This window comes from Crotalus tigris, unplaced genomic scaffold (assembly GCF_016545835.1).
Source record: "Crotalus tigris isolate CLP2741 ecotype Arizona unplaced genomic scaffold, ASM1654583v1 scf7180000018777.2418813, whole genome shotgun sequence".
Lineage (NCBI taxonomy): Eukaryota > Metazoa > Chordata > Lepidosauria > Squamata > Viperidae > Crotalus > Crotalus tigris.
The window spans coordinates 1880287-1905072 of NW_024097195.1; the positions used below are offsets into that span (position 1 = coordinate 1880287).

General features: G+C 35.2%; 1 protein-coding gene across 1 annotated transcript in view; it reads right to left on the reverse strand.

Moving 5' to 3' along the window:
* Window positions 1-2730: 2730 nt before the first annotated feature.
* Window positions 2731-24786, reverse strand: part of CSTF3 (cleavage stimulation factor subunit 3) — a 59309-nt gene continuing 37253 nt past the window's right edge. The window contains exons 4-21 of the mRNA XM_039355933.1: window positions 24183-24215; window positions 21920-22017; window positions 20613-20679; window positions 20493-20527; window positions 20260-20386; window positions 16345-16422; window positions 16017-16179; window positions 15283-15392; window positions 14160-14276; window positions 12868-12942; window positions 9342-9485; window positions 9151-9253; window positions 7714-7783; window positions 6298-6493; window positions 6017-6170; window positions 5652-5746; window positions 5461-5521; window positions 2731-3434 (exon numbers count right to left, since the gene is read on the reverse strand). Coding sequence (XP_039211867.1) covers window positions 3232-3434; window positions 5461-5521; window positions 5652-5746; window positions 6017-6170; window positions 6298-6493; window positions 7714-7783; window positions 9151-9253; window positions 9342-9485; window positions 12868-12942; window positions 14160-14276; window positions 15283-15392; window positions 16017-16179; window positions 16345-16422; window positions 20260-20386; window positions 20493-20527; window positions 20613-20679; window positions 21920-22017; window positions 24183-24215 — 1929 coding nt within the window. The 3' untranslated portion in view covers window positions 2731-3231. The remainder of the gene's footprint in view (window positions 3435-5460; window positions 5522-5651; window positions 5747-6016; window positions 6171-6297; window positions 6494-7713; window positions 7784-9150; window positions 9254-9341; window positions 9486-12867; window positions 12943-14159; window positions 14277-15282; window positions 15393-16016; window positions 16180-16344; window positions 16423-20259; window positions 20387-20492; window positions 20528-20612; window positions 20680-21919; window positions 22018-24182; window positions 24216-24786) is intronic.

Genomic DNA, 24786 nt, shown 5'->3' on the forward strand with positions numbered 1-24786 from the left:
TAAAGTCTATTTATTTATTGTATTAATTAAGGTAGCTGACCTAAAAAGTGTTATGTGTTAGAATGAAAGTTAAATTCAAAAAACGGATATAATAAAGCACAGAGGTTTTAGTTGGAAAGATGGATGCAATATGGTGTCATCTGTTAAATACAACTGAGCCTTGTCAAATAGCAAAAGCTTATAGGGTGGCAGATCTCAGATTTTTCACTTAAATAATCCTTTTAATTATTAGAATTTCTTAAAAACAAAATATCTGATCATATTCTAAACTAAACAATAATTGGTCTGACATAGCTTTATTAGATTGTTTTATTGACTTTTTAATAATTTCTTTATTGATTGTTGTGAGCTGCCCAGAGATGCTGGGAATTAAGTGGTATGCAAATTTTAATTTATTATTTATATTATGTCTGGTTGCACAATCAGCCAGATGTTTAGAATGGATTTGGTATTTATTTATTTATTATTATTATTTCTATGCAACATGTTCAGTATATATCATTGAACACCTTGTGAAGGGTTAGTTTTTTAGTTAAAGAATATTCCTGTAAATGCCTTCCTTTTGAAATTTGATGCCTCAGAATTTTAATAAGCAAAAAATAGGAGTCCAAATATTTTATGTAAACAAGCAGTTTAAAACTTAATATTGCTAACATTAAAAGAAAGAATGGTCAGTAACTCTAAAGCCAAACCTAATCATTTAATCTCACCAATTGTGGAAATTAACCCTTACGTTAAACCTAGACTCCAGATTCTTAGCTATTATCTGATATTTAAATTTACCCATCCACCAATTTTATTGCTATAAGACAGAAAGCAATTGAAAAACCCTTATTGGTGGAAATTTAGTGTTTTATCAGAATTGTCTGATATGTTTGTATTTATGGGAATTTTTGAATTGTTAATATGCAAGCTTGATGTTTTCCCTCAGTGTTGCTGCCACCTATGCTGTATGTGCATCTTTAATATGAGATGGTAATTCATCTGTAATAAATTAATAATTTTTATGCTGTATGTTTGCTGTAGTTTCCAATAATTTATCCCATTTTTGTTGTTTTTATTTTCACCATTGTCAAACATTTGTTTTTTTCACAAATGCTTGCTTTAGGTTTGGGTTTTGCTTCATTTGTTCCCTTTAGAATTTTTATCCCCACATTAAGCTCAAAAAGAAAAACGCTGCATTAAAATAGGCAACTCTTCAAGCAACACAAGGTTTTCTAAAATGACTCCCACATTGTAAATGAAGTGACAAAGAGGAACAGGAATGACCAAGAGTCCTGAAGAACTGACATTTAATTCAGGTTTGGCAAATCCGTTCGATTGTTAAGGGTATACACCTTGTGCCTGGTGCTTGAATGGATCTTGGTGTGATAACCGTATGATTCCTGGCTTGAAGTCTATTACTCTTGCCTATAAAGCAGTGAAAGGGGATGGGAAAAAACCTACAGTGGCAGAAAAGTAGCTTTAAATCACATGCTGTGTTAATGTGCTAATCCTTAATGGCAAACAGCATTATGCATCACTGATGCTGAAGCTACAAACCACTTTTTCGTGATTATAATTGTTCTTTAATAGCTATCAAAAGGAGTGGCGATGAAATTATTCTATTTCTGATTAATACATTTTTTTCATATCCTCACAAGTGAAACAATGTCATATCTGCAGTAATCTATGTGTGCTCTCAAACCATCCAAACCAGTTCCTTTCTTCCAATTTTGTTCATGGAAAATAATATAGGGAGGCCCAAACCTCAGATTCTTCCAGCATCTCTCCACAGAGACCAAAGTTTGCGTTTCTTGTATGGAACAGATGAAGTGGAATCTGATGCTAAGTTACAAAGTCTTATTCCTCTCAAAATTACCAACAATGCATATGTTAGAGAATGTATCTTATCTTCTTCAGGGACCACAATAGTTCTATTAAAATTATAGTACACACAATAAAGAGTGACTCACTTTTTATATGAAATTTGCATTCAGATTTGCATATTGCAGGCTTCAACTTGAAATGTAAACTTCTCCTGAGTGATTTAAAAGTACTGAGAGGGCAAATAGTAGGTCATAAAGATAAATTTGATAATTAGTTGTATTGACTACAGAAATACTAAATGCTTTGCATTGTATTTAATACATTCCGTACAATTAAAGGTAATAGGCAAGTGGCAAACTAAAATCTTCTCCCTTATCTTGAAGCTAGCTTATATGCTGGAAAATAGAAGGTATCTGTAGTTATTATAGTACTTAGCATTTTTATTCTGTAATTTGAAAAATACCAGAAATATTTTCTGCATCCAGTTATTATTTATGTAACAAAAACAAAACTTAATGGGAACTATTCAGTTCAAAAGGATCTCAAACCATTTTCTATTTCTATATTTGTATAGAATTTTATTTCTATATATTTGTATTATTAGCAGACTCATTCTAGATACTTTTGTGAATTAATTTTCATGCTTTGGACAATTACCTATTTATATTTCAATGCTGTGATTAATTGCATCTTTGAATTACAAATTTCATTTCTCTTTATCAAAGTTTATTTCATATCACTTTTGTCACACATCAACTCTAAGGAAAACAATGCTTAGAAAAATAATGCGGAAGACAAACTTAAATATATACTAAGTAAACACCAACAGAACCAAAATTTCATTTCAGTATTTACCGTAGGATGATCAGTGGTTTTGAGATGCTGACAATTTTTGTATCAACAAAATTCATGAGACGTAACTTTATGGAGATCCTTTATTTGAAAGGAACATTTTTTTCTATTTTAAACTACAAAACAGCTTCCATTCATTCTGCCATAAATTAAAATGAAGAATAAGGCAGGACAGACACTACATGAGCAAAGTGAAAACAGTTTTGTTTTTCAGAAATGTGAATTTAAAATATTTCCCCATTATAAGCTTTCCAGTTTTTAAAAATAAAACTGTCAAAATCCCCACAAGAATTCAAGTGATATGTGAGGATACATCTGAAGATCAACCAAACACATGGCAAACATTTTGCACAGTCTGTGTTCCAATGTGTAGTTGCTGCCAGAACTCTCATCTGCCTTTTTCCTTTTCTGATGAAAAAAACGGCTGGTAAAAAAGAGGCACCACAGTAACAAAACAACCTCAGTTGCAAGATGCATGTTAGAAACTTTCAATTCTTTTTAAACATTTGATTTGTTGAAAGACAAAATATTACAAGTCCTTTATTTTCACAACTGAATTTGCAACATGCCTCATCGGATTCGCTTCTGTTGTCGTGCTCTGTAAATATCGTGAATTGGAGGAACCACTGACCCCTTTTCCTCGTCGTCATCTGAATCTTCATTTGGTCTTTTGACAGATTTATTGAGAAGGGCATTATTTTCCAAAGGTCCATTCCCTTCCATTGAAAGGTCAGGTAAGCCTCCTGTAATAATCCGTACAGCTTCATCCACAGCTTTGGAAGAGGGAAGAAAAGAGTTCATTTTGTAGAAAAAAAGTTTGCTCGATAGTTGTGCACATATACATGATCTATATTCAGAGATACTATAAATACATCCATCAGTAATTACTGAGAAAAGAATAGAATACTGTCAAATATTTTTGCTCAAACGGCCACCCCCCCCAAAATTAAGGATGACTTTATATAACACCATTATTTAAATATGAAAAATATGCATGAAAATGATGATATGGTCAAAATACTCACTTGCCTTATAATTATGCACACTATAGATCTGGTGGTCACCATATAGTGTGCATAATTATTAGGCAAGTGAGTATTTTGACTGTATCATCATTTTCATGCATATTTTTCACTTCCAAGTTGTAGAAACTTGAATGCTTAGTGAATATAAGCATATCAGGTGATGTATATTTGTGTAATGAGGGAGGACGTGACTTAAGAAGATCAACACCCTGTATCAAGGTGTACATAATTATTAGGCAGCTTCTTTTCCTCAGGCAAAATGGGCCAAAAAAGAGATTTAACTGACTCTGAAAAGTCACAAATTGTAAAAAGTCTTTTAGAGGGATGCAGCACTCTTGAAATTGGGGCGTGATCACAGAAACATCAAATGTTTCGTTGCAAATAGTCAGCAGGGTCACAAGAAACATGTTGAGAAAAAAAGACGCACATTAACTGCCAAAGATTTGAGAAGAATCAAACGTGAAGCTACCAGGAACTCATTATCCTCCAGTGCTGTCATATTCCCAGAACTGCAAACTATCTGGAGTGCCCATAAGTACAAGGTGTTCACTGCTCAGAGACACGGCCAAGGTAAGGAAGGCTAAAACCCAACCACCAGTGAACAAGACACATACGTTGAAATGGCAAGACAGATTTTTCAAAGGTTTTATATGGACTGAAGAGATGAGAGTGACTTTTGATGGACCAGATGGACGGGCCTGTGGTTGGATCAGTAACAGGCACAGAACTCCACTTCGACTCAGATGCCAGCAAGGTGGAGGTGGGGTACTGGTATGGGCTGGTATTATTAAATAAGAGCTAGTTGGATCTTTTCAGATTGAAGAGAGACTCAAAATCAACTCCCAAACCTACTGCCAGTTTTTAGAAGACAATTTCTTCAAGCAGTGATACAGGAAAAAGTGCATCTTTCAAGAAGACTGTAATTTTTATGCAGGACAATCCTCCATTGCATGCATCGAAGTACTTCACTACATGGCTAGCCAGTAAAGGCCTTAAAGTTGAAAGAATAATGACATGGCCCCCTCCCTCACCTGACCTAAACCCTATTGAGAATTTGTGGGCCCTTCTTAAATGGGAGATTTACGGTGAAGGAAAACAGTATACTTCTCTGAACAGTGGACACTGTGGTTGCTGCTGCACAAAACATTGATCGTCAACAGATCAAGAAACTGACAGACTCCATGAATGGAAGGCTTATGACTGTTATTGAAAAGAAGGGTGGCTGTATTGGTCACTGATTTTTTGGTTTGAAATATCAGAAATGTTTATACATTTTGAGTTGTTCTCTCTTTAACAGATGCAAATAAATGAATGAGATGGGCAAATTTTCATTTTTCATTTAGTTGCCTAATAATTCTGCGCACTAATAGTTGCCCAATAATTGTGCACACATATTCTCCTAAGAAAGCCAAAACCTCACTTTTACTTTCTTAAATATTCAGCTTTCAGGTTTATTAACATTTTGGATTGACCAAGAGCAGTGTAGTTGTTCAATAAGAAAACTAATCCTCCAAAATACAAGCTGTCTAATAATTGTGCCCATAGTATATAGTTTCCCATTTTCCAAATACAGATCTATCCAGTTTCTCTAAGAACAGTCAAGCCAATCTGGTGAAGTTCCATTATATCACCAGCCTTGAATCCATTGCTTAGGAAAGCAGGTATATGGGATGAGTGGGGAACAAATACTCTGATATGGAACAGGTACAACACAGGTGATAATGTACTACCACCAGATATTTCCATAATGGGGGCCAGAGGCAAAACAACTTACTGTCTGGAAGTTTGCATCTTCTGACAATCTCCATGAGTTCATCCACTTGCACAAATGGACCCTGCACAAGAAAAAAAGATAGGCCATTTAATAGAAATATTGTCATTAAAGCATGACAGTTCAATAAATGTAATATTAATGAAATGAACTACTAAACTGCAAAGTCTTCAGAAGATTTCATTACAACTAACCTGAAAACACACAGGAGGTGGAAGAAGTTTCATTAGAACTACGGCAGCAGGTGGAACAGGGAAAACACCACCAGGAACTGGATGTAAACCTGGAGCTAGAATATAATAACACAAAAATAACTCTTAATGGTTTTATAGCAAAAGTAAAAAGCCTTGATTGGAGCTTTGTTTATTTTGGAGATGAATCGCAGTGAATAAAAATCTGAGATTAAACGATTTAACTCAAACTCAAGAGGTTGCTACACGCTCTTAAATGAATACATGTGTAAGAGTGAACTAGAAAAACATTTTTAAAATAAAGTTTCAGTCAGAATATAGCAGAGAATTTCCCTTTTTATATTGACAAAATTTAGCAATCAGCTTACGTGCTAAATGTCTTGGTTGAAATGGAATCATCTGCTGGGTATCTGGTTTTGGATATTCTGGCTTTCTGTCTCCTTCATCTTTTAGCACAGGGACTATTGAAGGTGCCACTACAGGATCTGGAATTATGGTTGATAGCTTTGCACGAGAGACATCCTGGAAATCATATTGCAAGAAAAGCGTTAATGAATTCACATGAATTCATGTGACTAAATAAATAAATAAATTCTTTAAATTATGAAAGAGTACAATGGACATGACGTAATGTCCTCTGTTAACTTACCTTATAACCAAGAGCTTTGAGTTCACTGGCAGAACAAGGGTACAGATCCATGAATTTATACCTGTCTACCAGCAAAGCTGTTTCTTTGCCCTCATATTCTTCCTTGAAAGCTGTGAACCTTCGTTTTTCAACTTTTAATATGCTAGCCAAGTCACCAATATTGCTTTCAAAAGCTAAAAATCGAGCCCATATTTCTCTGTATAAGAAAATACCAAAAAGAACAAATAACCCAGTGACAATTAATTTATATGCCCAACAAGAGACAGAAACCATGCTTATTTAAGCATATTCTAACTACACCGACTAAAATAGTACCAATGTCTTTTGCAACTGTTCAATAACCAGCAGGTTTCAAGTCCAATTTACTGCAAGACTCACCAGTTTACATGTTTACTAAAAAAATAATCTTTTATGTGTTAGTGGCTTGCTACTAATTAACTATGTCTTTGTTTGAAAAACTATTTTAATGTTAAATTTATTGTATTCAAATACCAGCCATTTTTTTTTTCTTATAATGAAATGCCACAACAATTGCCCACTGGTTAATTTTAGCTGCCTCCTTTTTCTAGAAAATGTTCATTTTAGATTCAGAAAAAATGACAACTGCGTTTATTCTATAAGCTGCTCTAGTAAGGAGGGTCAGTCAAAAGAAATGATTTTGTACTTAATGTTGATTCAGGTTGAATGGCAACCAGTCAGTTTATGTATAAAGAGGGGCCATGGTGGAAGACCTCTTACAAGTGAAATGAAAACAATATGAGTTGCATGCACAGATTGTACAACAATTCACTACATTTAGGAGCAAAATGGCAGACAAAATATTTATTTACCAAATTTAGACCAATGTAATCCACAAATGTACATTAACTCCCCAGCAGTTTGGTCCCCCAAAATAGGCTCCAAGTGGAAATCATTAGTTAAAGGGAATAGTTTTCAGTGAGTAAAAACAGATGAGTTGGGGAAGAATGTAAGATGAAAGCCAGGAAAGAGGTATGATCATTCATTTATGAATGTTCGTATTAATCAATTTTATACACCAGCCATGCCACTCTACAAGTGACTTTTGCAGAAAACTCATTGCTGTAGTTTTCAAAGAGTAGACACAGATGAGATGGGGAAGAATGTGGTTCAAAACCAGCAGAGAGGTGGAACTATTCATTCACTCATGTATCTATGTATTAATTAGATTTATATGCTGCCGATCTGACTGTCTGAGTGACTGAGAGGATTACAGTAAACTCATTTCTGATGCACGTGAATCAAAGTCCCAAAGCCAGATCAGAACACCATCAAAGCATCCAGAAAATGAATGTACGCAGAGTAGCCTACATACTTTGCTTTTCTTAATAGCTCTCTTCTTACTTACAAGTAAAGCAAAAGAGATCACTTGCAGGAAGGAGCTTTGGCAAGGCTTACCCTGACTTCTCTGGTGGAAGGCTCCCGGAAGTCAACACACGTTCAAACAGGACTCTTGTATTATTATCCTCTATTTAAAACAGAGTTTAAAAGAAAAATGAAAACACGTAAATATTTGTCTGATTTTTAAAAACAGAAAATTTTTAAGAATTATTTGTATTGAAGTTTTAAAAAACAAGGATAAAAAACTGATAAACTATGAAAAATACTGAAAAAGAAAAAAGTGCAGAGAAAAAAAGGAAAGAAAAAAAAACTGTAAAAGAAAAAAAGGAAAAAAGACAAAGCAATGATTTCCCCCTTCACCAAGACAAGTAGAAACAATTTCAGTAACTTATCACCTTCTCTATCATTTCAACCTAAAATCTCCTCATCCCATACCCTTTAAAAAAAATTATAAGAAAATCACTACAATTCTTTGAAAAATTCCTATTTATTCCACATGTTGTTTATGGACAAAACAAGATACTAATGGCTGTTTTTCCTACATAAAAGCTGAGCAAAAGAGGCTTCTCTGAAAAGAAGCGATATAAATTTAACTTTTAACTACATATTCATTACAATTAAAGGTACAGTATCACATCAGAACCCAAATCTTAACATAAGAATTTAAAAGTCAATTTACAATTATTGACAACAGCAGGGTACAGTTTATTTTTTTTATTATTATTATTTTCTGCCTATCTCACCATAGGGCTACTTTAGGATTAGAATAGCCTTTAGATTTTTTAGTCTCTATCTTCTTTAGTTTCATCTGAACATTTCATTAGTTTATTTATTCTAGATAAATTTGAAAAAATGTCATTTTTAAACTGGCTGGGAATGCTGCAAATGGCAATCAGATAACCACAGGATGCTGCAACTATTGTAAATGTGCACTGGTTGTCAAGCACTCAAATCATGATCGCGTGACCACAGGGTGACTGGGACAGCCACCAGTTTGAGGACCTTTCAGAAACCTACTTTTTCAGTGCTGATGTAACTTCAATTATTGAATTGGATAGTCAGCATGTGAGGACTCCCTGTACATTTGTCTACGAGGGGACGTTTAACCCAAAGTCTTTCCAGTTCATCTTTTTAGTTCTCTTGTTATATTCAAGCCCTCCATCAGTCTTTGCTTACACCCTCTTCAAGTCAGATTTTTCTGAGTATAATAACCGTTCTGGTACAAATCCTGATAAAATAAGCTTTTTGAAAAATAAACAAACACTAAATTTTAAAAGTCCAGTTTTTTTATAAGAATGCCTATACAATGATCAATTACCCAAAATTAGATACTCAGTTTTGGGGAAAACATTTATTTTGTTTATACAAAAATGCTTTCTAGTATTTTCACTGCATTTAGGGCAGTTATAAATGAATATTAATATTCTAGTGGAAAAAAGGCACAGTGAATTATACTCTCCAATTTAATGACTTCTCTGAGTTCCTGGGACTTACCATTCAAATGAGAAAGATAATCAATATATGCCAAGACATATTCTGGAATGTCTCCATATTTCTTCAAGCCTAGCTCAAAAATCTTAAAAGCCACTGATTTGTCCTGTGAATTTAAAAATGTAATTAGTCAAGTAAAAAATGAACCATCTAAAAAAAATGATCGAATAATTTCACTAACTATGAAGAATTACCTTGCTGCAATAATATTCCATCAGAGCAGCTGTAACATAGACATGGTGGCGGGTGCGGGCATCTTCTCGTGCTTTCTTAAATATCATTCGGCCTGATTTTATACCTTCTGCTCGCCTTGCAAACTTCATATACTGAATGTAAACCTGAAGGATGGATAATCTTTAAGCTGCAGTGCAGTATAAAGAGATCTACGCTTTATTACGAATGTGGCTTTGTTGCATATTTAAACTTCTTTATATTTTGAAATTCAAGGCAGCATATACTGTATATTGAACATCTTTTAGTTTTTAAGTATCCAAAACGTAACAACACATAATTGTCTAAATTCATATTGCTTCTCAAATTCCTTGGGGATCAAACCGAGCCCCACATAGCAAATAGCACTGATATACAATTCACTGATCAAAAGTCTTCACTAACATATTGCTCGAGTGACTGGCCCTAGAGTTGGCATTATAAGCCACTTTGCTTTTCTGCTTCTCCAGCTGCTATCCAAATTGCCAGCCACCTTTAGGGCTGTGAATGAATTGTTTAGGTTTGCTTAGATGTGAAAATGAAGTGGAATAAATCAACCTTCTTTTTTCATAATAGATAATATATAATCTCATAGTTCTGATCAGGTTTAATAATAATGATAACTAGTATGATTTACTGAAGTGGATCTGATATCTATTACTAAAGCCTGGTTGGCATGGGGAAATTCCCCCCTCAAAAAAGTGCCTATCTGGGTTTCAAGTGTAGCACCAACCATGATTCTAAGGCAAGGCAGCAGGGGGGCTATTGTCACTTGAAAGATCCTGACGGCTCTCAGAGGCTTTATTGATCAATAAGGCCTTTAGTGATTAATTGGGACTGCTGCTACTGGACCAGCTTTGCTTTCTGAACTGATCAGTGTCATAACTGGATTGGCAGTAGAGTTTCCCAGACTAAATTGAAGGACTTCAACTTGCCTCCCCTGGGTATGGGGTCAGGAGGAGCTTGGAACTTCATAGTTACTATGAAGCCATAGTTGCACCTTGAATGAATGGGTCAACAATCCTTCCAGATTGGGCTGTATCAATGTAAATTCTTTCTGCTTGTGGATCCCAGAAAATCTCCCTGGTTTTCAGAAAGCTCTGAAAATAAAATGGCAGCAGGAATCTCTAGAATACCTCTGGAGTAATAAATTCAATCAGGAATGTGATTATTTTTCTTCCCTTATTGTGTCTCTAGGTGCAAATAGCCATCTAGAACTCCTGTTCAAGGTGACTCTGTCTCTCCTAGGTAGGGATGGGCCTGAGGAATATCTGCAGGACAACTACAAAGATGCCTGAGGCAGATAAAGTCATTAAAATCCATTCTGAACTGGATTCCAGTTGTCCAGGTGCTTTGAAATTGCTTGAGGCACAGTCATGTATGGTTATATGAGAAAAGTTTAAGCCGGTTGGTCTCAAGGATGTGGACAAGGAATCTATGGCCTCCTGTAACTTACATCCATGTCCCTCCTGGCTGGTTAAGGCCTCTTGGGAGACAACCTGTGGTTGGATCCAGGCAGTGGTGAAGTCATCCTTGAGGGAGGAGATGTTCTGCCGCCCTTAAAGTGGTGGTGGTCCACCCCATCCTCAAGAAACTATCATTGGATCCAACAGCTCTGGAAGATTTTCACCCTGTCTCCAACCTTGAGAAGGTGGTAGGCTTGCAGGTCCAGAGGAACCTGGAGGAAATAGATTATCTGGACCCTTTTCTGTTGCGTTTCAGATTGGGCTATAACACTGATATGCTAGCATTAATTGCACTTGCAGTTGACCTACAACAGAATTGAGATAGGCGTGATGCATCCATCCTGACCATACTTGATCTTTCAGTAGCCCTCAGTACCATCAATCATTGTATCCTTCTGAATTAGCTTAGGGGATTGGGTATGTGGGCACATTGCTCTGTGGTTTTGTTCCTCCAAGTCAGTTCCAGTTGGTTTTGATTGGGAGAAATATAGCCCTAGATTACTAATTTTTCAAGTACTTTCAGAGCTCTACCCTCTCTTTGCTTCTACTTAACATGAAACCAGTGAGTGAAGTCATCCATCGGTATGGGTTTAAGTATCATCAGTATGCTGGTGATTTACAGCTTTACAATTCTACTCTTGGTCAATCAAATTATGCAAACAAGGTTCTTTCAAAATGTGTTTAGACTGGGGAGAGTGTCTGGATGGGAAAATAACATGTTTCAGCTCAATTTAAGCATGACTGAATGGCTGAAGGTTTTAATGCCTCCACCCCTGCCCCTGCATCTATAGACTTCCATCTTTAAGATTGCAAGGTTGCATTCTCCCAGACAAAATTAGTTGTCTCACAACTCCAAAAGTTATGGTTGCTCCAACACTGGAGGTTTTTAAGAAGAGGTTGGACAACCATTTGTTTGAAATGGTATAGGATTTCCTGCTTGACCAGGGGGTTGAACTAGAACACCTCCAAAGTCCCTTCCAACTCCGTTATTCAGTGCAGAATTTGGAGGCCCAAATTGAACTTGCAGCTTCTGAAGAGCAGAGCTGTGGGTAAAGGGCCTTTGAACAACTCCATCTTGTGCATTAATCGCATTCATTCCTGGATCTGGAGACTGTTCACTGTCACTCACGCCTTAGTTACCTGTCACTTGAATTGCTGACTGCAGCTGTACATGGCACTTCCCATGAAGACTATCCAAATGCTATAATTGCTCCAGAATGCAATGGCACGAATAGTTATGGGTGTAGCATAATGTACCCATGTAACATCACTACTTTATGAACTACACTAGCCTTCTATTGGCTTCTGAGTGCAAGTTAAGATACCAGTTTTATACCATGTTCTGGTGGTTTTATGTTTATTAGTTATCTTGTTTTACTTTTTAATCTTATTTTGGCTGCTCACTTCATATTTAATGAATTGGGACTTCATATTTAATGAATTGGGCAGCCAAATAGATTGTTTAAATAAATAAACAAATCCTTAAACATCTGAGAAAGTTTGTATCACTAGAACTTATTTTTGAATATGGTTCTTCACCTTGCTTTGATATCTATGTATGTATCCCCCCAAGTTAAATAATAACAATAACAAATTAAACTTGGATGTTACTTGACTCTCAACAACTCTGGGCAGCTCACATCAAACAGACTATAATAAAATAAATAAAAGATAAAAGACAGCTAGATATTATGAAAATCTTATTTTGTTTTTTGGTAACCATCTTTTTCTGCTAGGATATTCCAGTATTCTTGATGACCCTAATGCTATTAATGCAAATGAAATTATTGCTAACAGCATTTCTACTTGCTATTCTATTTAAACACATTTTGAAACAATGTGTAATATTTTTCATATTTCCATAATTATAAGCACAGCAACATAACCTTTATCACAATGAGAAAAAAGCTGAAATAACATATAATTGATTATATAAGCACAAAGAAATGATAAAAAAAATGCCACTGAGAGACCTAAGCCAAGAGAATCGAAGTTGGACAAACTGCAATTATTTGATAGTTGAAGTATTATAGATCAAACATACCAAAGTGGGATCAATGTCTTCAATAGCCAAGAGTCTATTATATATGCTGTGTACTTTCTCATATTTCATACGACTCTACAAAAATTAAAAAAATATTTGATTAGTTTAGGCCCAAAGTGATCAGCATAATAGTTCGACTATATTTTTATGGAGATTACATTCTCTAACCATAGGGAGGATTTCATTAACGTTTGAGAGAATAGACTTCCAGTTTTGCGTCGTGGTGAGACGGGACGCAGGAAGGCAAAGCTCTGCCTTCCGCGCCCGATTTTGCAATGCTGGGGGCCCTGAAAAGGACCTAAAGTCACCCCAAAGAGGCAATGAAGGTGGGGTGCCTTGTCACTCACGGAGAGACAGCGGCCTCTCTGTTCAATCCAAGAAAGCCCTCTAAACAAGCAGGGGAAAGACCGGCCACACCTCTGCGGCTGGCCATTAGATGCTGACAACCGAAGAACAAAAGCTTTAATTAGCACATCGTAAACAGCATGTTTGGACTGGGTGAGAATATTGATCCTTTCTTTGCTATTTTACAACTGAACTTCCTGAGAAAGGCTCCCAAGAAGCTTAAAACCTCCGGATGTGAACAGAAGCGGCATTTTAAATTTTTTTATGGGGGACAGAAATACACAATACTGAAGTGAAAGTAATACAAAGTTAGTTTTGATAAATCTGAGAACTGAGATAAATTGTTAAGATTTTCTTTTCGGAAAAAAAGATTATTGAGATGAATTATAAGAAATATAAGAAATCAACTCTTTGTTTTAAGAGTGGAAAATGGACTTTGAATTACATCTAGTGGTGGATTTTAGTACAGCTCCTGTATTTAGTACATAATTAGTTCCTGAGCTGCTTGGTGAATAAATTTTTTTAGGTATATAAATGTAATTAATATTGAGAAAATCATAACTGACAAAGATACTTTAAATATCAATGGGAAATCAAACTTTAATAAGAGCATGAAAAACAGGATATTGACATGAATTGATATTACTGATACTTCTATAATATTAGTAAAATATGATGATGTCTATATCTAATTTTGTATACATCAATAGTACTACGAATTGTAATTGTTTAATGAGGGGAAAAGGGGAAAAATATGAGGAAGAAAGGAAGATCAAGGAAAAAATACTGGATTGTGCAGTACTGAATAGATTTATATTGAAGAAGTTAATGTTAAATATGTGAACCCAGACAACATGTTGTTTACTAAGCTCTAAAGATTGTAATTTTTAAAAATTAATAAAATGTATAAAAAATAAAGTTTGAGAGAATAAAGAAATTTGATTCACCTCTTCATAATCTGCATACGCAAAATAAAGAAGCATGTTCTTTTTTAATAAAGTGCTGATTGCTCTTTCATAAATATTTGCTGCTTCATCACTGAAAAGTTTAGCATTGTTCATATCCTAAAATAAGATCAAATAATGAAAAGAATTTGTCAGGCAAAATAATTAAAAAGGATAGTCAGAAAACAATTTTCAGTCATTTAAACCACGCTCACTGAAAAATATATATAATAGCATTGTAAACTTAATTGGATTGCATATCAAGAACAAGCAAATATGACTGATTTCTAATTAGATATTGGAGTTCATTTTATATATATTGGCTGCAAACATTTATGTCATGCAAGTAGTCCTTGGGTTACAATCCTTGTTTAGCAACTGTTTAAAATTATGATGGTGCTGAACAAAGGGCACTTACAACTGATTCTTCAGGTTCTGACCATTGCAACACCTCTGCAATCATGTGATCAAAATTCAGCCACAGGATAATAATTTCAAGCAAAGTCAATAGCAAAGCCAACAGATAGTTGAAAATTGCTCCCGCATCCACTGCTCTTTTGCTCACCTATGCTCTGGAATTATTATCCCATGGTATTTATGCATCTGCCCATGAACCACAATATCTGATTGCAGCCCACCCCAGTCTCCCACCCATGCACTGGAGCATCTACTTGTAGAACCCTCTGCCCCCTGGTGGAACCTCCCCAGCAGCATTAGAATATCCTCTGGCTTGCTTTCCTGGGATTGCTGCCTCTTCACGCTCTGTTCTGGGATTACAATAGAAATTGGACTGCCAAAATTGCAGTCTCACTATATGATGTGGTCACCCTTTATGACCATATCATTTAGTGATGGGAATTCCCATTCAATTACCATTGTAATCAAAGGACTACCTGTAATAAATTCACAAGACTGGTTATTTTTGTTTCCATACAAATTTTCATTTATTTAAACCTGGATTAACTTACTAAGTCAAATAGGTGTTTGTATAAGAACAGATCAATTTTAAAATAATTAACAGTCTTAATATGAAATAACAATGTGTAATAAAATACATGGGTAACACAAAGCAATGTGTTATCTATGTCAGTAGTGTACATGCAGATATTTCATCATTTTTTCTTACCCCTTTCTCAGCTAGCAGCTTGCTGGATTGTTCAAGATATTGTGCAGCTTCGTACCAGATATCAGGATGATGACCCAATACTAAGAGGCATTGTTCATATGCAAACATCACTAGGAGAAGACACAGAGACAATGCTTATTTGGCATTTTGCAAAACAAATAATTACTTATTTAAAGCACAATGTTTCACCAAGCTCCTCATTAACCAATCATGCATTGTCTGACTGAAAAATGACCTCTTATTGCCCTCCACTAAGTTTGTAAATTTGAGGGCATTCTCACAAATGTACTTGTTGTTTTGTATTTTCACTGTAGTTTTTTTTAAACATTTAAAATTGTTGGTGACCTGAGAAATATCATAGTATTTATCACACAAGGGAATCATTCTTGTATCCTGTAATCTAAGCAAAGGTAGATTTATTCTTCTATGCCAAAATGATCAGATTCTGTTTGCAAATGCCTTGCAATTCCATCATGGAAGTGATCTGGGCAGTAAGACAAGACTTAGCACATAACACAGTACTCTTGATTTAGAATCTAGACCAGTGTTTCTCAACCTTGACAATTTTAAGGCATGTGGATTTCAACTCCCAGAATTCCACAGCCAGCAATGCTGGCTGTGGAATTCTGGGAGTTGAAGTCCACATGCCTTAAAATTGTCAAGGTTGAGAAACACTGATCTAGACTCTATCAAAGTATCTGAAAAGTAAAACAAAAAAAAAAAAATGAAGTTACCTCTCTTTGTGATGAGGGTTTGGTCTTCAGTACGCAGAGGGTTACTCTTTTCCCACTGAATGTATTTCTTCCACATGTCTACCTGCTGTGCTTCTTGTGGAGTATTTTGTGGTGGGACAGAGGGAGCATTACGATCCAGACCTTTCATCACAGTCTCATACTCCTAAAAGATAGGCAGATATTACAACATTTAAAACAAGACTAATAATTCAATAATGTGTTGTATTTTTAATATTTGAAAGTTATTCTACTGAACACGTATTGCAGTTCAGTGTTTCACCAAAATGTATTTGTTAAAAGGAAAACAAAAATCTACCATCATCCATACCTTAGCAACACGTCTAGCATTCATATAATCTCTACTACGATCTTCAATCATTTTTTTGGCTAAGTGGATATTGATTCCCTGGAAGAAGAGAACAAGCTGTTAAAACTCTGAAAACTTGTACTTGCAGAGATTCACTGAGACCTTTTATGTATTTTATTAAATATGGTATACACAGCTCCCTTTTCACGACCCTCTAATCCCTTGATTCAAGGTAGAGTTGGAGCGACTGGATGGAGTTGAGCATTTACTGACTGGATGCCCATCCTGATGCCACATAGAGATCACAGCAGATATTTTTTCTTTGCATCCTAGAGGAGAAACTGCCACTACCTAGGACTGAATTCTCAACTTTCCAACTGGGAGGCAATGCAGGCAGCACACAAAACCACGTACTGTCCAGTCCGCGGAGAAACCTTTCTCCACGGAACCGGTCCCTGGTGCCCACAAGGTTGGGGACCTCTGCTGTACGGTATATACAGCATAACTATAATATGAAAATTTAAAAGAAGAATGAGCAGAAATGTACGTAATTAAAGAAAACCTTCAAAAACTTTGACTAGAACAGATTTCTTGAGGAAGAAGGAAGGAAGGAAGGAAGGAAGGAAGGAAGGAAGGAAGGAAGGAAGGAAGGAAAGAAGGAAGGGCGGATGGAGGGGAGGAGGTTTCTGTGGCATTAGCCACATTTTTAGATGAATTAGTTTCACAGTTTTCAGTTTTTTAAATAACCAGCCACTGGTTGTCAATATAGGGTATTCATATTGTTATTATAACTGGTACATAAACAATTCATATTAACTCCATCCACTTCTTTCTACTTTTATTTATTTCTTTATAGGTTTTATTAATTTTTAAAAATTACAATCTTTAGAGCATAGTAAACAAGAAGATATCTGGAGCCGAGGTGGCGCAGCAGTTAGAGTGCAGTACTGTGTTCAGCAGGTCAGCGGTTCAAATCTCACCGGCTCAAGGTTGACTCAGCCTTCCATCCTTCCGAGGTAGGTAAAATGAGGACCCAGATTGTTGGGGGCAATGTAAATATATATATATATTGCTTACTGGTGTACACCGCTTAGAGAGTGCTTGCACTTAAAGCGGTATATAAGTCTCATAAATAAATAAATAAATACTGCACAATCCAGTATTTCTTCCATGATCTTCCTTTCTTCCCCATATTTTTTCCCTTTTCCTCTCATTAAACAATTACAATTCTTAGTACTACTGATGTATAAAAAATTAGATATAGACATCTTCATCATATTTTACTAATATTATAGAAATAACAATATCAATTCATAAGTCAATATCCTGTTTTTCATGCTCTTATTAAAGTTTGATTTCCCATCAATATTTAAAGTATCTTTGTCAGTTATGATTTTCTCAATATTAATTACATTTATATAGCTAAAAAAATTTATTCATACCAATCCTCCTTTTATTTTCAAATTTCCCATATCAAAAGAAGAAAAAAGTTATTTTAATTCTAAATCATATCTTCCATTATAAAAATCTAGTTATATCTAAGGGTCATCTGTTCTTTTAATCATATTCAAACAAGTATATTAAAGAGATAGTGCCCCCTCTGGTAGATCAAATCCTCTGTTTTTTTAAGTCTAACTCTCACTTTCTTTCTTTGCCAAGCAGCTTTCCAGACCAAGGCAATTAAATCGCCTAAGAATTTTCTTTCTATTTTTGTGAAAGCTGTTTGGCATGAGAAAGACAATTTAGGTAGAGTATTTTTGGAGAGGAACTCCGCCCATCCACATTCCCTAGACATTTTCCCCTGCCCGCTCTATGTTCCATTTTCTAGAATCTTCTTCCTTGTCACTAGCTGTATTTTGGAGAAAGGAGTAAAGGGTCTATTGTATTTTCATTGTTATAGGTAGGTCTTACAGTATTTTATTTGTGTATGGAAATCCGTATTTCCCTTCTCCTATCTCCTCCATCTTTAGGTCCATTTCTTCTGCTTCACCCTCTGATTTCTGGTTTATTTGTTCATATTTTTTGTAGTCGTTGTCTAGGAGCTTTCCAGTTGTAGCTTCAATTTGGAGATTTGGTCCTTTATATCCTCTAGGTTATTATTTTTAGTCTCATTATAGTTTCTTTTTATGTCCTCTTTGTATGCAACAATTGTTTGATGAATTTGCTGTAGCACAGAGAGTATTTCATTCTGAAAGGTATTTGGTTTTTTTTTTTTTTTTTTGAGGCATCATTCCTAGAAATCGTCTAGTATCACCAGTCTCAGTAAGAGTGGAACAAAATTTACTCTAGTTTTCTGGTCTTTATATATAGCTTTTATAATCCAGTCCTAATAGCAATATTTTATAGTAATCCTTTGTCTCAAGTATCCTGAAAATTATCAGTCAGGCAAGGTTGTAATCCACAAAGTTCCCAGTGTTCAAAATGTTCAATTTCCTTGCAGCCAGACGTATTCAAAGGTCAAAAATTTTCTTTCTCTCCCATTAGCTCTTGAAATTAAAAGCTTAGTAGGTATTTATAGTCCATGAAGGTCGGGATGATAAATATGCCAAAATATTTTCCTTTATTGCCAGCTGTTCTCCCTTAAGCTGAAATTCACCAAGCAGCCCAGGAGCTAGTTATGGTGCTGTAGTAAAGTCCACCACTAGATGTAATTCAAAGTCCATTTTCCACTCTTAAAACAAAGGGTTGATTTCTTATATTTCTTACAATTCACCTCGTTTTTTTTCCAAAGAGAAAATCTTAACAATTATCTCTGTTCTCAGATTTATCAAAACTGTAGCTTTGTATTACTTTCACTTCAGTATTGTGTATCTCTGTCTTCCATAAAACATTTAAAATGCCACTTCCATTCATATCCAGAGGTTTAAAGCTTCTTGGGAGCCTTTCCCAGGAAATTCAGTTGTAAAATAGCAAAGAAAGGATCAATATTCTCACCCAGTCCATACATGTTGTTTACGATGTGCTAATTAAAGCTTTTGTTCTTCAGTTGTCAGCATCCAATGGTTGGCTACAGAGGTGTGGCCGGTCTTTCCCCCTGCTGGTTTAGGGGGCTGTCCTTGGATTGAACAGAGGGACCGCCATCTCTCCATGACAGACAAGGCAGCCCTCCTTCTTCATCGCCTCTTCGGGGTGACTTTAGGCCCTTTTCAGGGCCCCCAGCAGGGCAAAATCGGGCACAGAAAACAGAGCTCTGCCTTCCTGCGTCCCGTCTTGTTGCGACGCAAAACCAGAAGGCACTTCTTTCTACTTTTAATAAAGGTAAACTTCTGGCTTGGGAACATCAGTTAATCAGGCTTCAGAAATGTAATTTCAGAAATAATTCTGAATTCACTGTGATTATGGCAGACAGTAAATGCTTAAGTTCAATAAACTTGAAGAAAAAGTCAATGAAATTCAGATTTAAAATGTTATAAAAAAACTAAAATTTACCTGCTTATGTTATGAAAAAGTTTGTTTCCCAAACGATTCATTAGCTATTCTTGGGCTAGGATTATCGCAGAATATATACCTTGTGGCCAAAATGATCAAAACTGTATCTGCAATCCAATATTCTCCACATGTAAATTCTGCATCATTGAGATCAGGTACAAAAATCCACAGTCAAACAAGAATCCCAGAGATTTCAGTGGGATAGGATTTACTTGCTTACAAATATGAATGCCTTTCTGAAGTTAACTCAGCTTTACCAAATAATGTGTTAGCTTTCAAATTCTCTAGACTGTTTTTGATTTGAGGTGATAAACAAAGCAACAAAGGGGGAAGGAATATGAATGGCTGGTCTTAAATGCAGAAGATGATTTTAAATGATTTTAATTTTGAACAGTATGAGACAAGAGGCTATTCACCTTGCTTGATCAGAAAAAGCTTCCACTGCAGAGGAAGAAAATAGTTGTGTTAGAGTCACTCAAGTTGGAATGCTAGCATCTTTTCATTTACCTCTTCATACTTGTTATAATCTCGCCAAAGCTGTTCAATGTTGATCATAGGGTTCACACAGCCTCGCTGATAAACCCTGCGGACAGCTGTTATCCTCTGGTTTTCTGCGTAGGACCCTACTGCTTCACTAAATAGTGAGGCGAGACAGTAACATGTCAGCAATTACACTTTGCAACCTGTATGAATATCAACATTGCATTAATTAACACAAAAGAAAAAAATATTGTACTTACACGCCTTTCAAAAAATTGATGTAATCCACCCAGATCTATATAAAAAGCAGTCAAAGTTTAGTTTGTCATAACTGTTCAATATTTAACAAAAATATTTCCAAAAAATATATAGAAACCTACCTGATATGACATTATTTCCATGCCAATTTTATCTAGAGCAAAATCATACGCTTGAGCCATTTTTTCTCTATAAAAAATACACAGAAAACACACAATTAAACTTGCATGAAAAATATTTATTATGTTCAATTTACTTTAAATAAGCAGGTTTATCATACATAAAAATACTATTCCAGGCTTTTCATAGGGCAGTCTGACATGCTTCAAGAGGATCTACATTTTGGGGAGAATTCCCTGATCAAGGAACCTATATTCTACATTTTAAAATGATTTTTTAAAAGCACACTGAGGTTTCAACTTCTTTCGGAAATAATGCAACTTTTTTAGGTTTAGAAAGAGCTGAAATAAAGCAGCTTTAATAATATTAAGACATTTTGTAGTTTATTGGCAATCTTACTCTGGGATTACATTACTGTACAGTCATATAATTGAAAATATTGATAGTTCTTCTTTAGTGACTACAACTGAGACAGGCACTTCAGTCATTAAACAAAACAGTTTCTAAGTGAACTTGTGACTGTGGTTGCAATCTTGTTTCAGCTTTCCTTTGCTTTACAGACCTAGGAAGGTCATAAAAGCAAGAACTGATTACAAAGCTATTTTTTTGATCATCAATTTAACAATGAAAAGTACTACCATGTTTTCCTGAAAATAAAACCGGGTCTTATATTAATTTTTGCTCTAAAAGATGTGTTAGGTCTTATTTTCCGGTTAGGGCTTATATTTGGGGAAACATGTTACACAAGGCAGTCACTAAAAGACTACCTGTACTGCAAAGTAAAGTGAAATAAGATTTTAAAAGTTAACAGTGAGAATGATTACACTTCAAACAACTTTCAGGTTAACTTCAAACTGCTTTAAACTGATGGCCACCTGGACATTTGATTCTCCAAAGAGCAGGAAGCTTGAAAAAAATCCAGTAGTTTGGAGTGAGCTAGATGCTCACAGACTAACTATAATGACGCGCAACTATTTATTACAGTTTAAACCACTGAATCAAGAAAATTAACTTTGTGGTATCCTTATACTAGAGACACCACTGAGCAACAGTGTAGTTCCAGGATAGGTTATTATTGCTTCTACATCAGAAAAAAATTGTTTTTAAGTGAAAGCAGGTGAAAAAGAAGGGGGAGAGGAAAACACCAGTTCTCGATCAGCACTGTTACACCAATACTCTTAAGTAATCCTCCTACAGCACCAAGTCACCAATTTATACCATGTGAAGAACTGATCTTGGCAGAGTTATGTATTTCTTCCTTTAAATCACAGGCCCAGAAGAAGTAGCCAAAAAACTTGTATCAACTTACTTATAACTGGGTAGCTTCCCTTTTGTTTCTCGTACATATGAAAGGTAGCACTTCCACAAGTCAATGTGTAAGACTTTCATAAGGCATCGCTGAAACAGCTATTTATATTGAGAGGAAAAAGAAATAGGAGTCCATCAGCAGGTCAGAGTAGATTCTTGTTTCTCAAATTTGAACAAACTTTCTCAATTTTGAAGAAAATACAATGGTCACCCTCAACGTTTTTGGGCAAAGCTTGGGCAAAGCTTGATGAATTATACTCAGTCTCTATTATTTTAAACCAGTGCTAAAAATAATAGAGCTATAAACTGCAGCAATTTGAAAGAAAAGATTGACAGTATCCAGTACTGGAGGCCTTACATGTTCTGATTTTCTTAAGGGAAATTTGACTTGCACTTTATACATCTTAAAGCATCAGAGGGACTTCACATAACATATGTACTTTGTTACTCAGATGACTGTAGTAGAATATAAGGATATCTTTGCAGGAGGGGTAGAAACTCAATGTTAATTTAGAGCACAGCTGCATGCTTATTAAAGACATTTTTCTTAGTAATCCATATATGCCTCGTAGACCAGGTATCTAAACCAAAGTACTGTCTTCAAATCAACCGTGGCATAATCTAAGGCTCTTCCATCAGTAGTTTTTGAGGAGAAATACAAAGGCATCCCATTCAATTCCAAACTTTGTAATGAGAGAGGCATTGAAACCACCATGTTTTATGACACTGTTCATTTTATGCCCAAACTCATGAGCTGTTAACCCCAAACTTGGGATTAATTAAATATTCTGGTCAAACTGGTCAATTATATTTAAAATATTTCCTTTTTTAACTTTTTCAAACGAGTCTATTTAAGTAAGGCCAATGTAGCATCTGTTTGATCTGTTTTGGTAATCTGATAATTAGTGTGGTGTCTGGCCACAAGTGGCGGCAAGCAGCCGCTGAAGAAGTCAAGCAATGGTATCTATATGTGTGCAAAACAGAAATGCCTGATATTTGTGGAAAGGCATCAATGCATTATAAGACCAATCTAATTGGAGCCTATCTGATTTTATTTCTCTGCCAGGTAAAGTTTGATGCACATTCCATGGTATTTAATTTTATATAGGTAACAGTTTTAATATTTTAAGGCATGTTGTATTTATGTTAATTTTTACATTTATTATGAGCAATGAACATTTATTATGAGCCTATTTTCTTGGGATTGTCTGGTGTTAAAATGCTAAAGTAAGTCCAATCCTGTTTTGCTTGCATGTTAACTAAAAAGCATATACAAAACATCTTTTTGTGCATTGTTAAGACAGTCGTTTTTCCAACTTGGACAGCTGCTTTCAACATGCATAGAAAATACAGGAAACCAAGTGGGTGAACATGCAGATTTTGAAGCGGTCCCAAGCATCTGAAGAAAACATGGTTGTTTTGATATTTGAGAGGGGGGAGATTCTTCCCACTGTACTCTCACATGATAGTTGTCAGAATGGCTGTAACAGTTACTTTTTCTTTTTAATCCTTTGAGCCAATGTTGATCCAGGTAACTACCTGGACAAGTCTCTGTAATTCTCCTGGCAAGGTTTTGGAAATGTTTTGCTATTGCCACCTTCTTTCTAGGGCTGAGATTCAGTAATTGGTCCAAAGTCATCCAGCTAAGATAGGAACAGAATTCAAGGCCTCCTGGTTTCTAGTCCAAGGCCTTAATCAGTACATCATACTGTCTCTCTAAAGTTACTATTATAGATAAGTTGATATAAGCAATTGTAAAGGCCACTCTAACTTCTATTGTCTATTGCTTTTATGCGTCAACCATCATTTCTTCTTCCCAATCCACTGGGGCTCTTCATGTTAAAAAAAAAAATCCATAACTATCTTGATTATTTAGTTAGTAATTCCAGGAGTGACATAAAGCAAAAAGTAATCTGGTTGTGGTTCATACTAGAATTAGAGCTGCCAAGATAGCAACTTGCATACAGAAGGATGATTTGTGAGAATAGGAGAATGACAACCCACTCATTCCTGGGGGTCTCGTTATACCATATGACAATGCTAAACACCTCTATGGATTCCTTAAATACCTTACCGTGTTTCCCACTTTTATACTTTTTGTATAACCAACAGCCATATGGAACATTTAATTCATGATTCCTCAAAAAAATTAGGACATCTTAGCTCAAGGTAGGCACATAGCTTATTCTCACAGTAGAGAAAATACATATTTTAATTATTTACTATTCTGATTTTTAAAAATTAATGTATACATAGAAGCTTACCTTCTCTACTTTGTCATAATTTTTTGCTTTTATCTGAAAAACAAAACCCTCAAATAATTAGGTCAGCCTTTTATCAAATATGAAAAAAAACCTATATATTAATTGAAATAGACTTGGCTTTTTTTAAAAAAAAACTGCAAATAATTGACAAGTTAATGAAAGATTTTGAAAAAGCTCGTATTACTTTCAGTAGATGAGGATATATTGTGAGAAAATATACACTATGATATATTTCACAGTTATATAAAGATTTGCTCAAGAATGTGTTATTCTCCTGATAATCAAGTATAAATAACATTAATATTAATATTTGTTATTAACTAATAATATATTAATATGGAAGGCAATTTTAGAATTCACGTTTCACAGTTTATTTTCAATTAGCTAGCACAGACAATAATCCTTTATTAAATTAAATTCTAACATAGGTTTGAGAACACATTTACGTTGTTTTGTAACTATTTAATGACTTTCTAATAGTCGATCAAGACATTCATTATAACTGATACTACAGATGCCAAAGCAGCTTCTGATATTATAATATAATAACTATCATACAAAACTTCATGAAACTGAGATCCCTTCAGTGTTTCAGGATATGGAA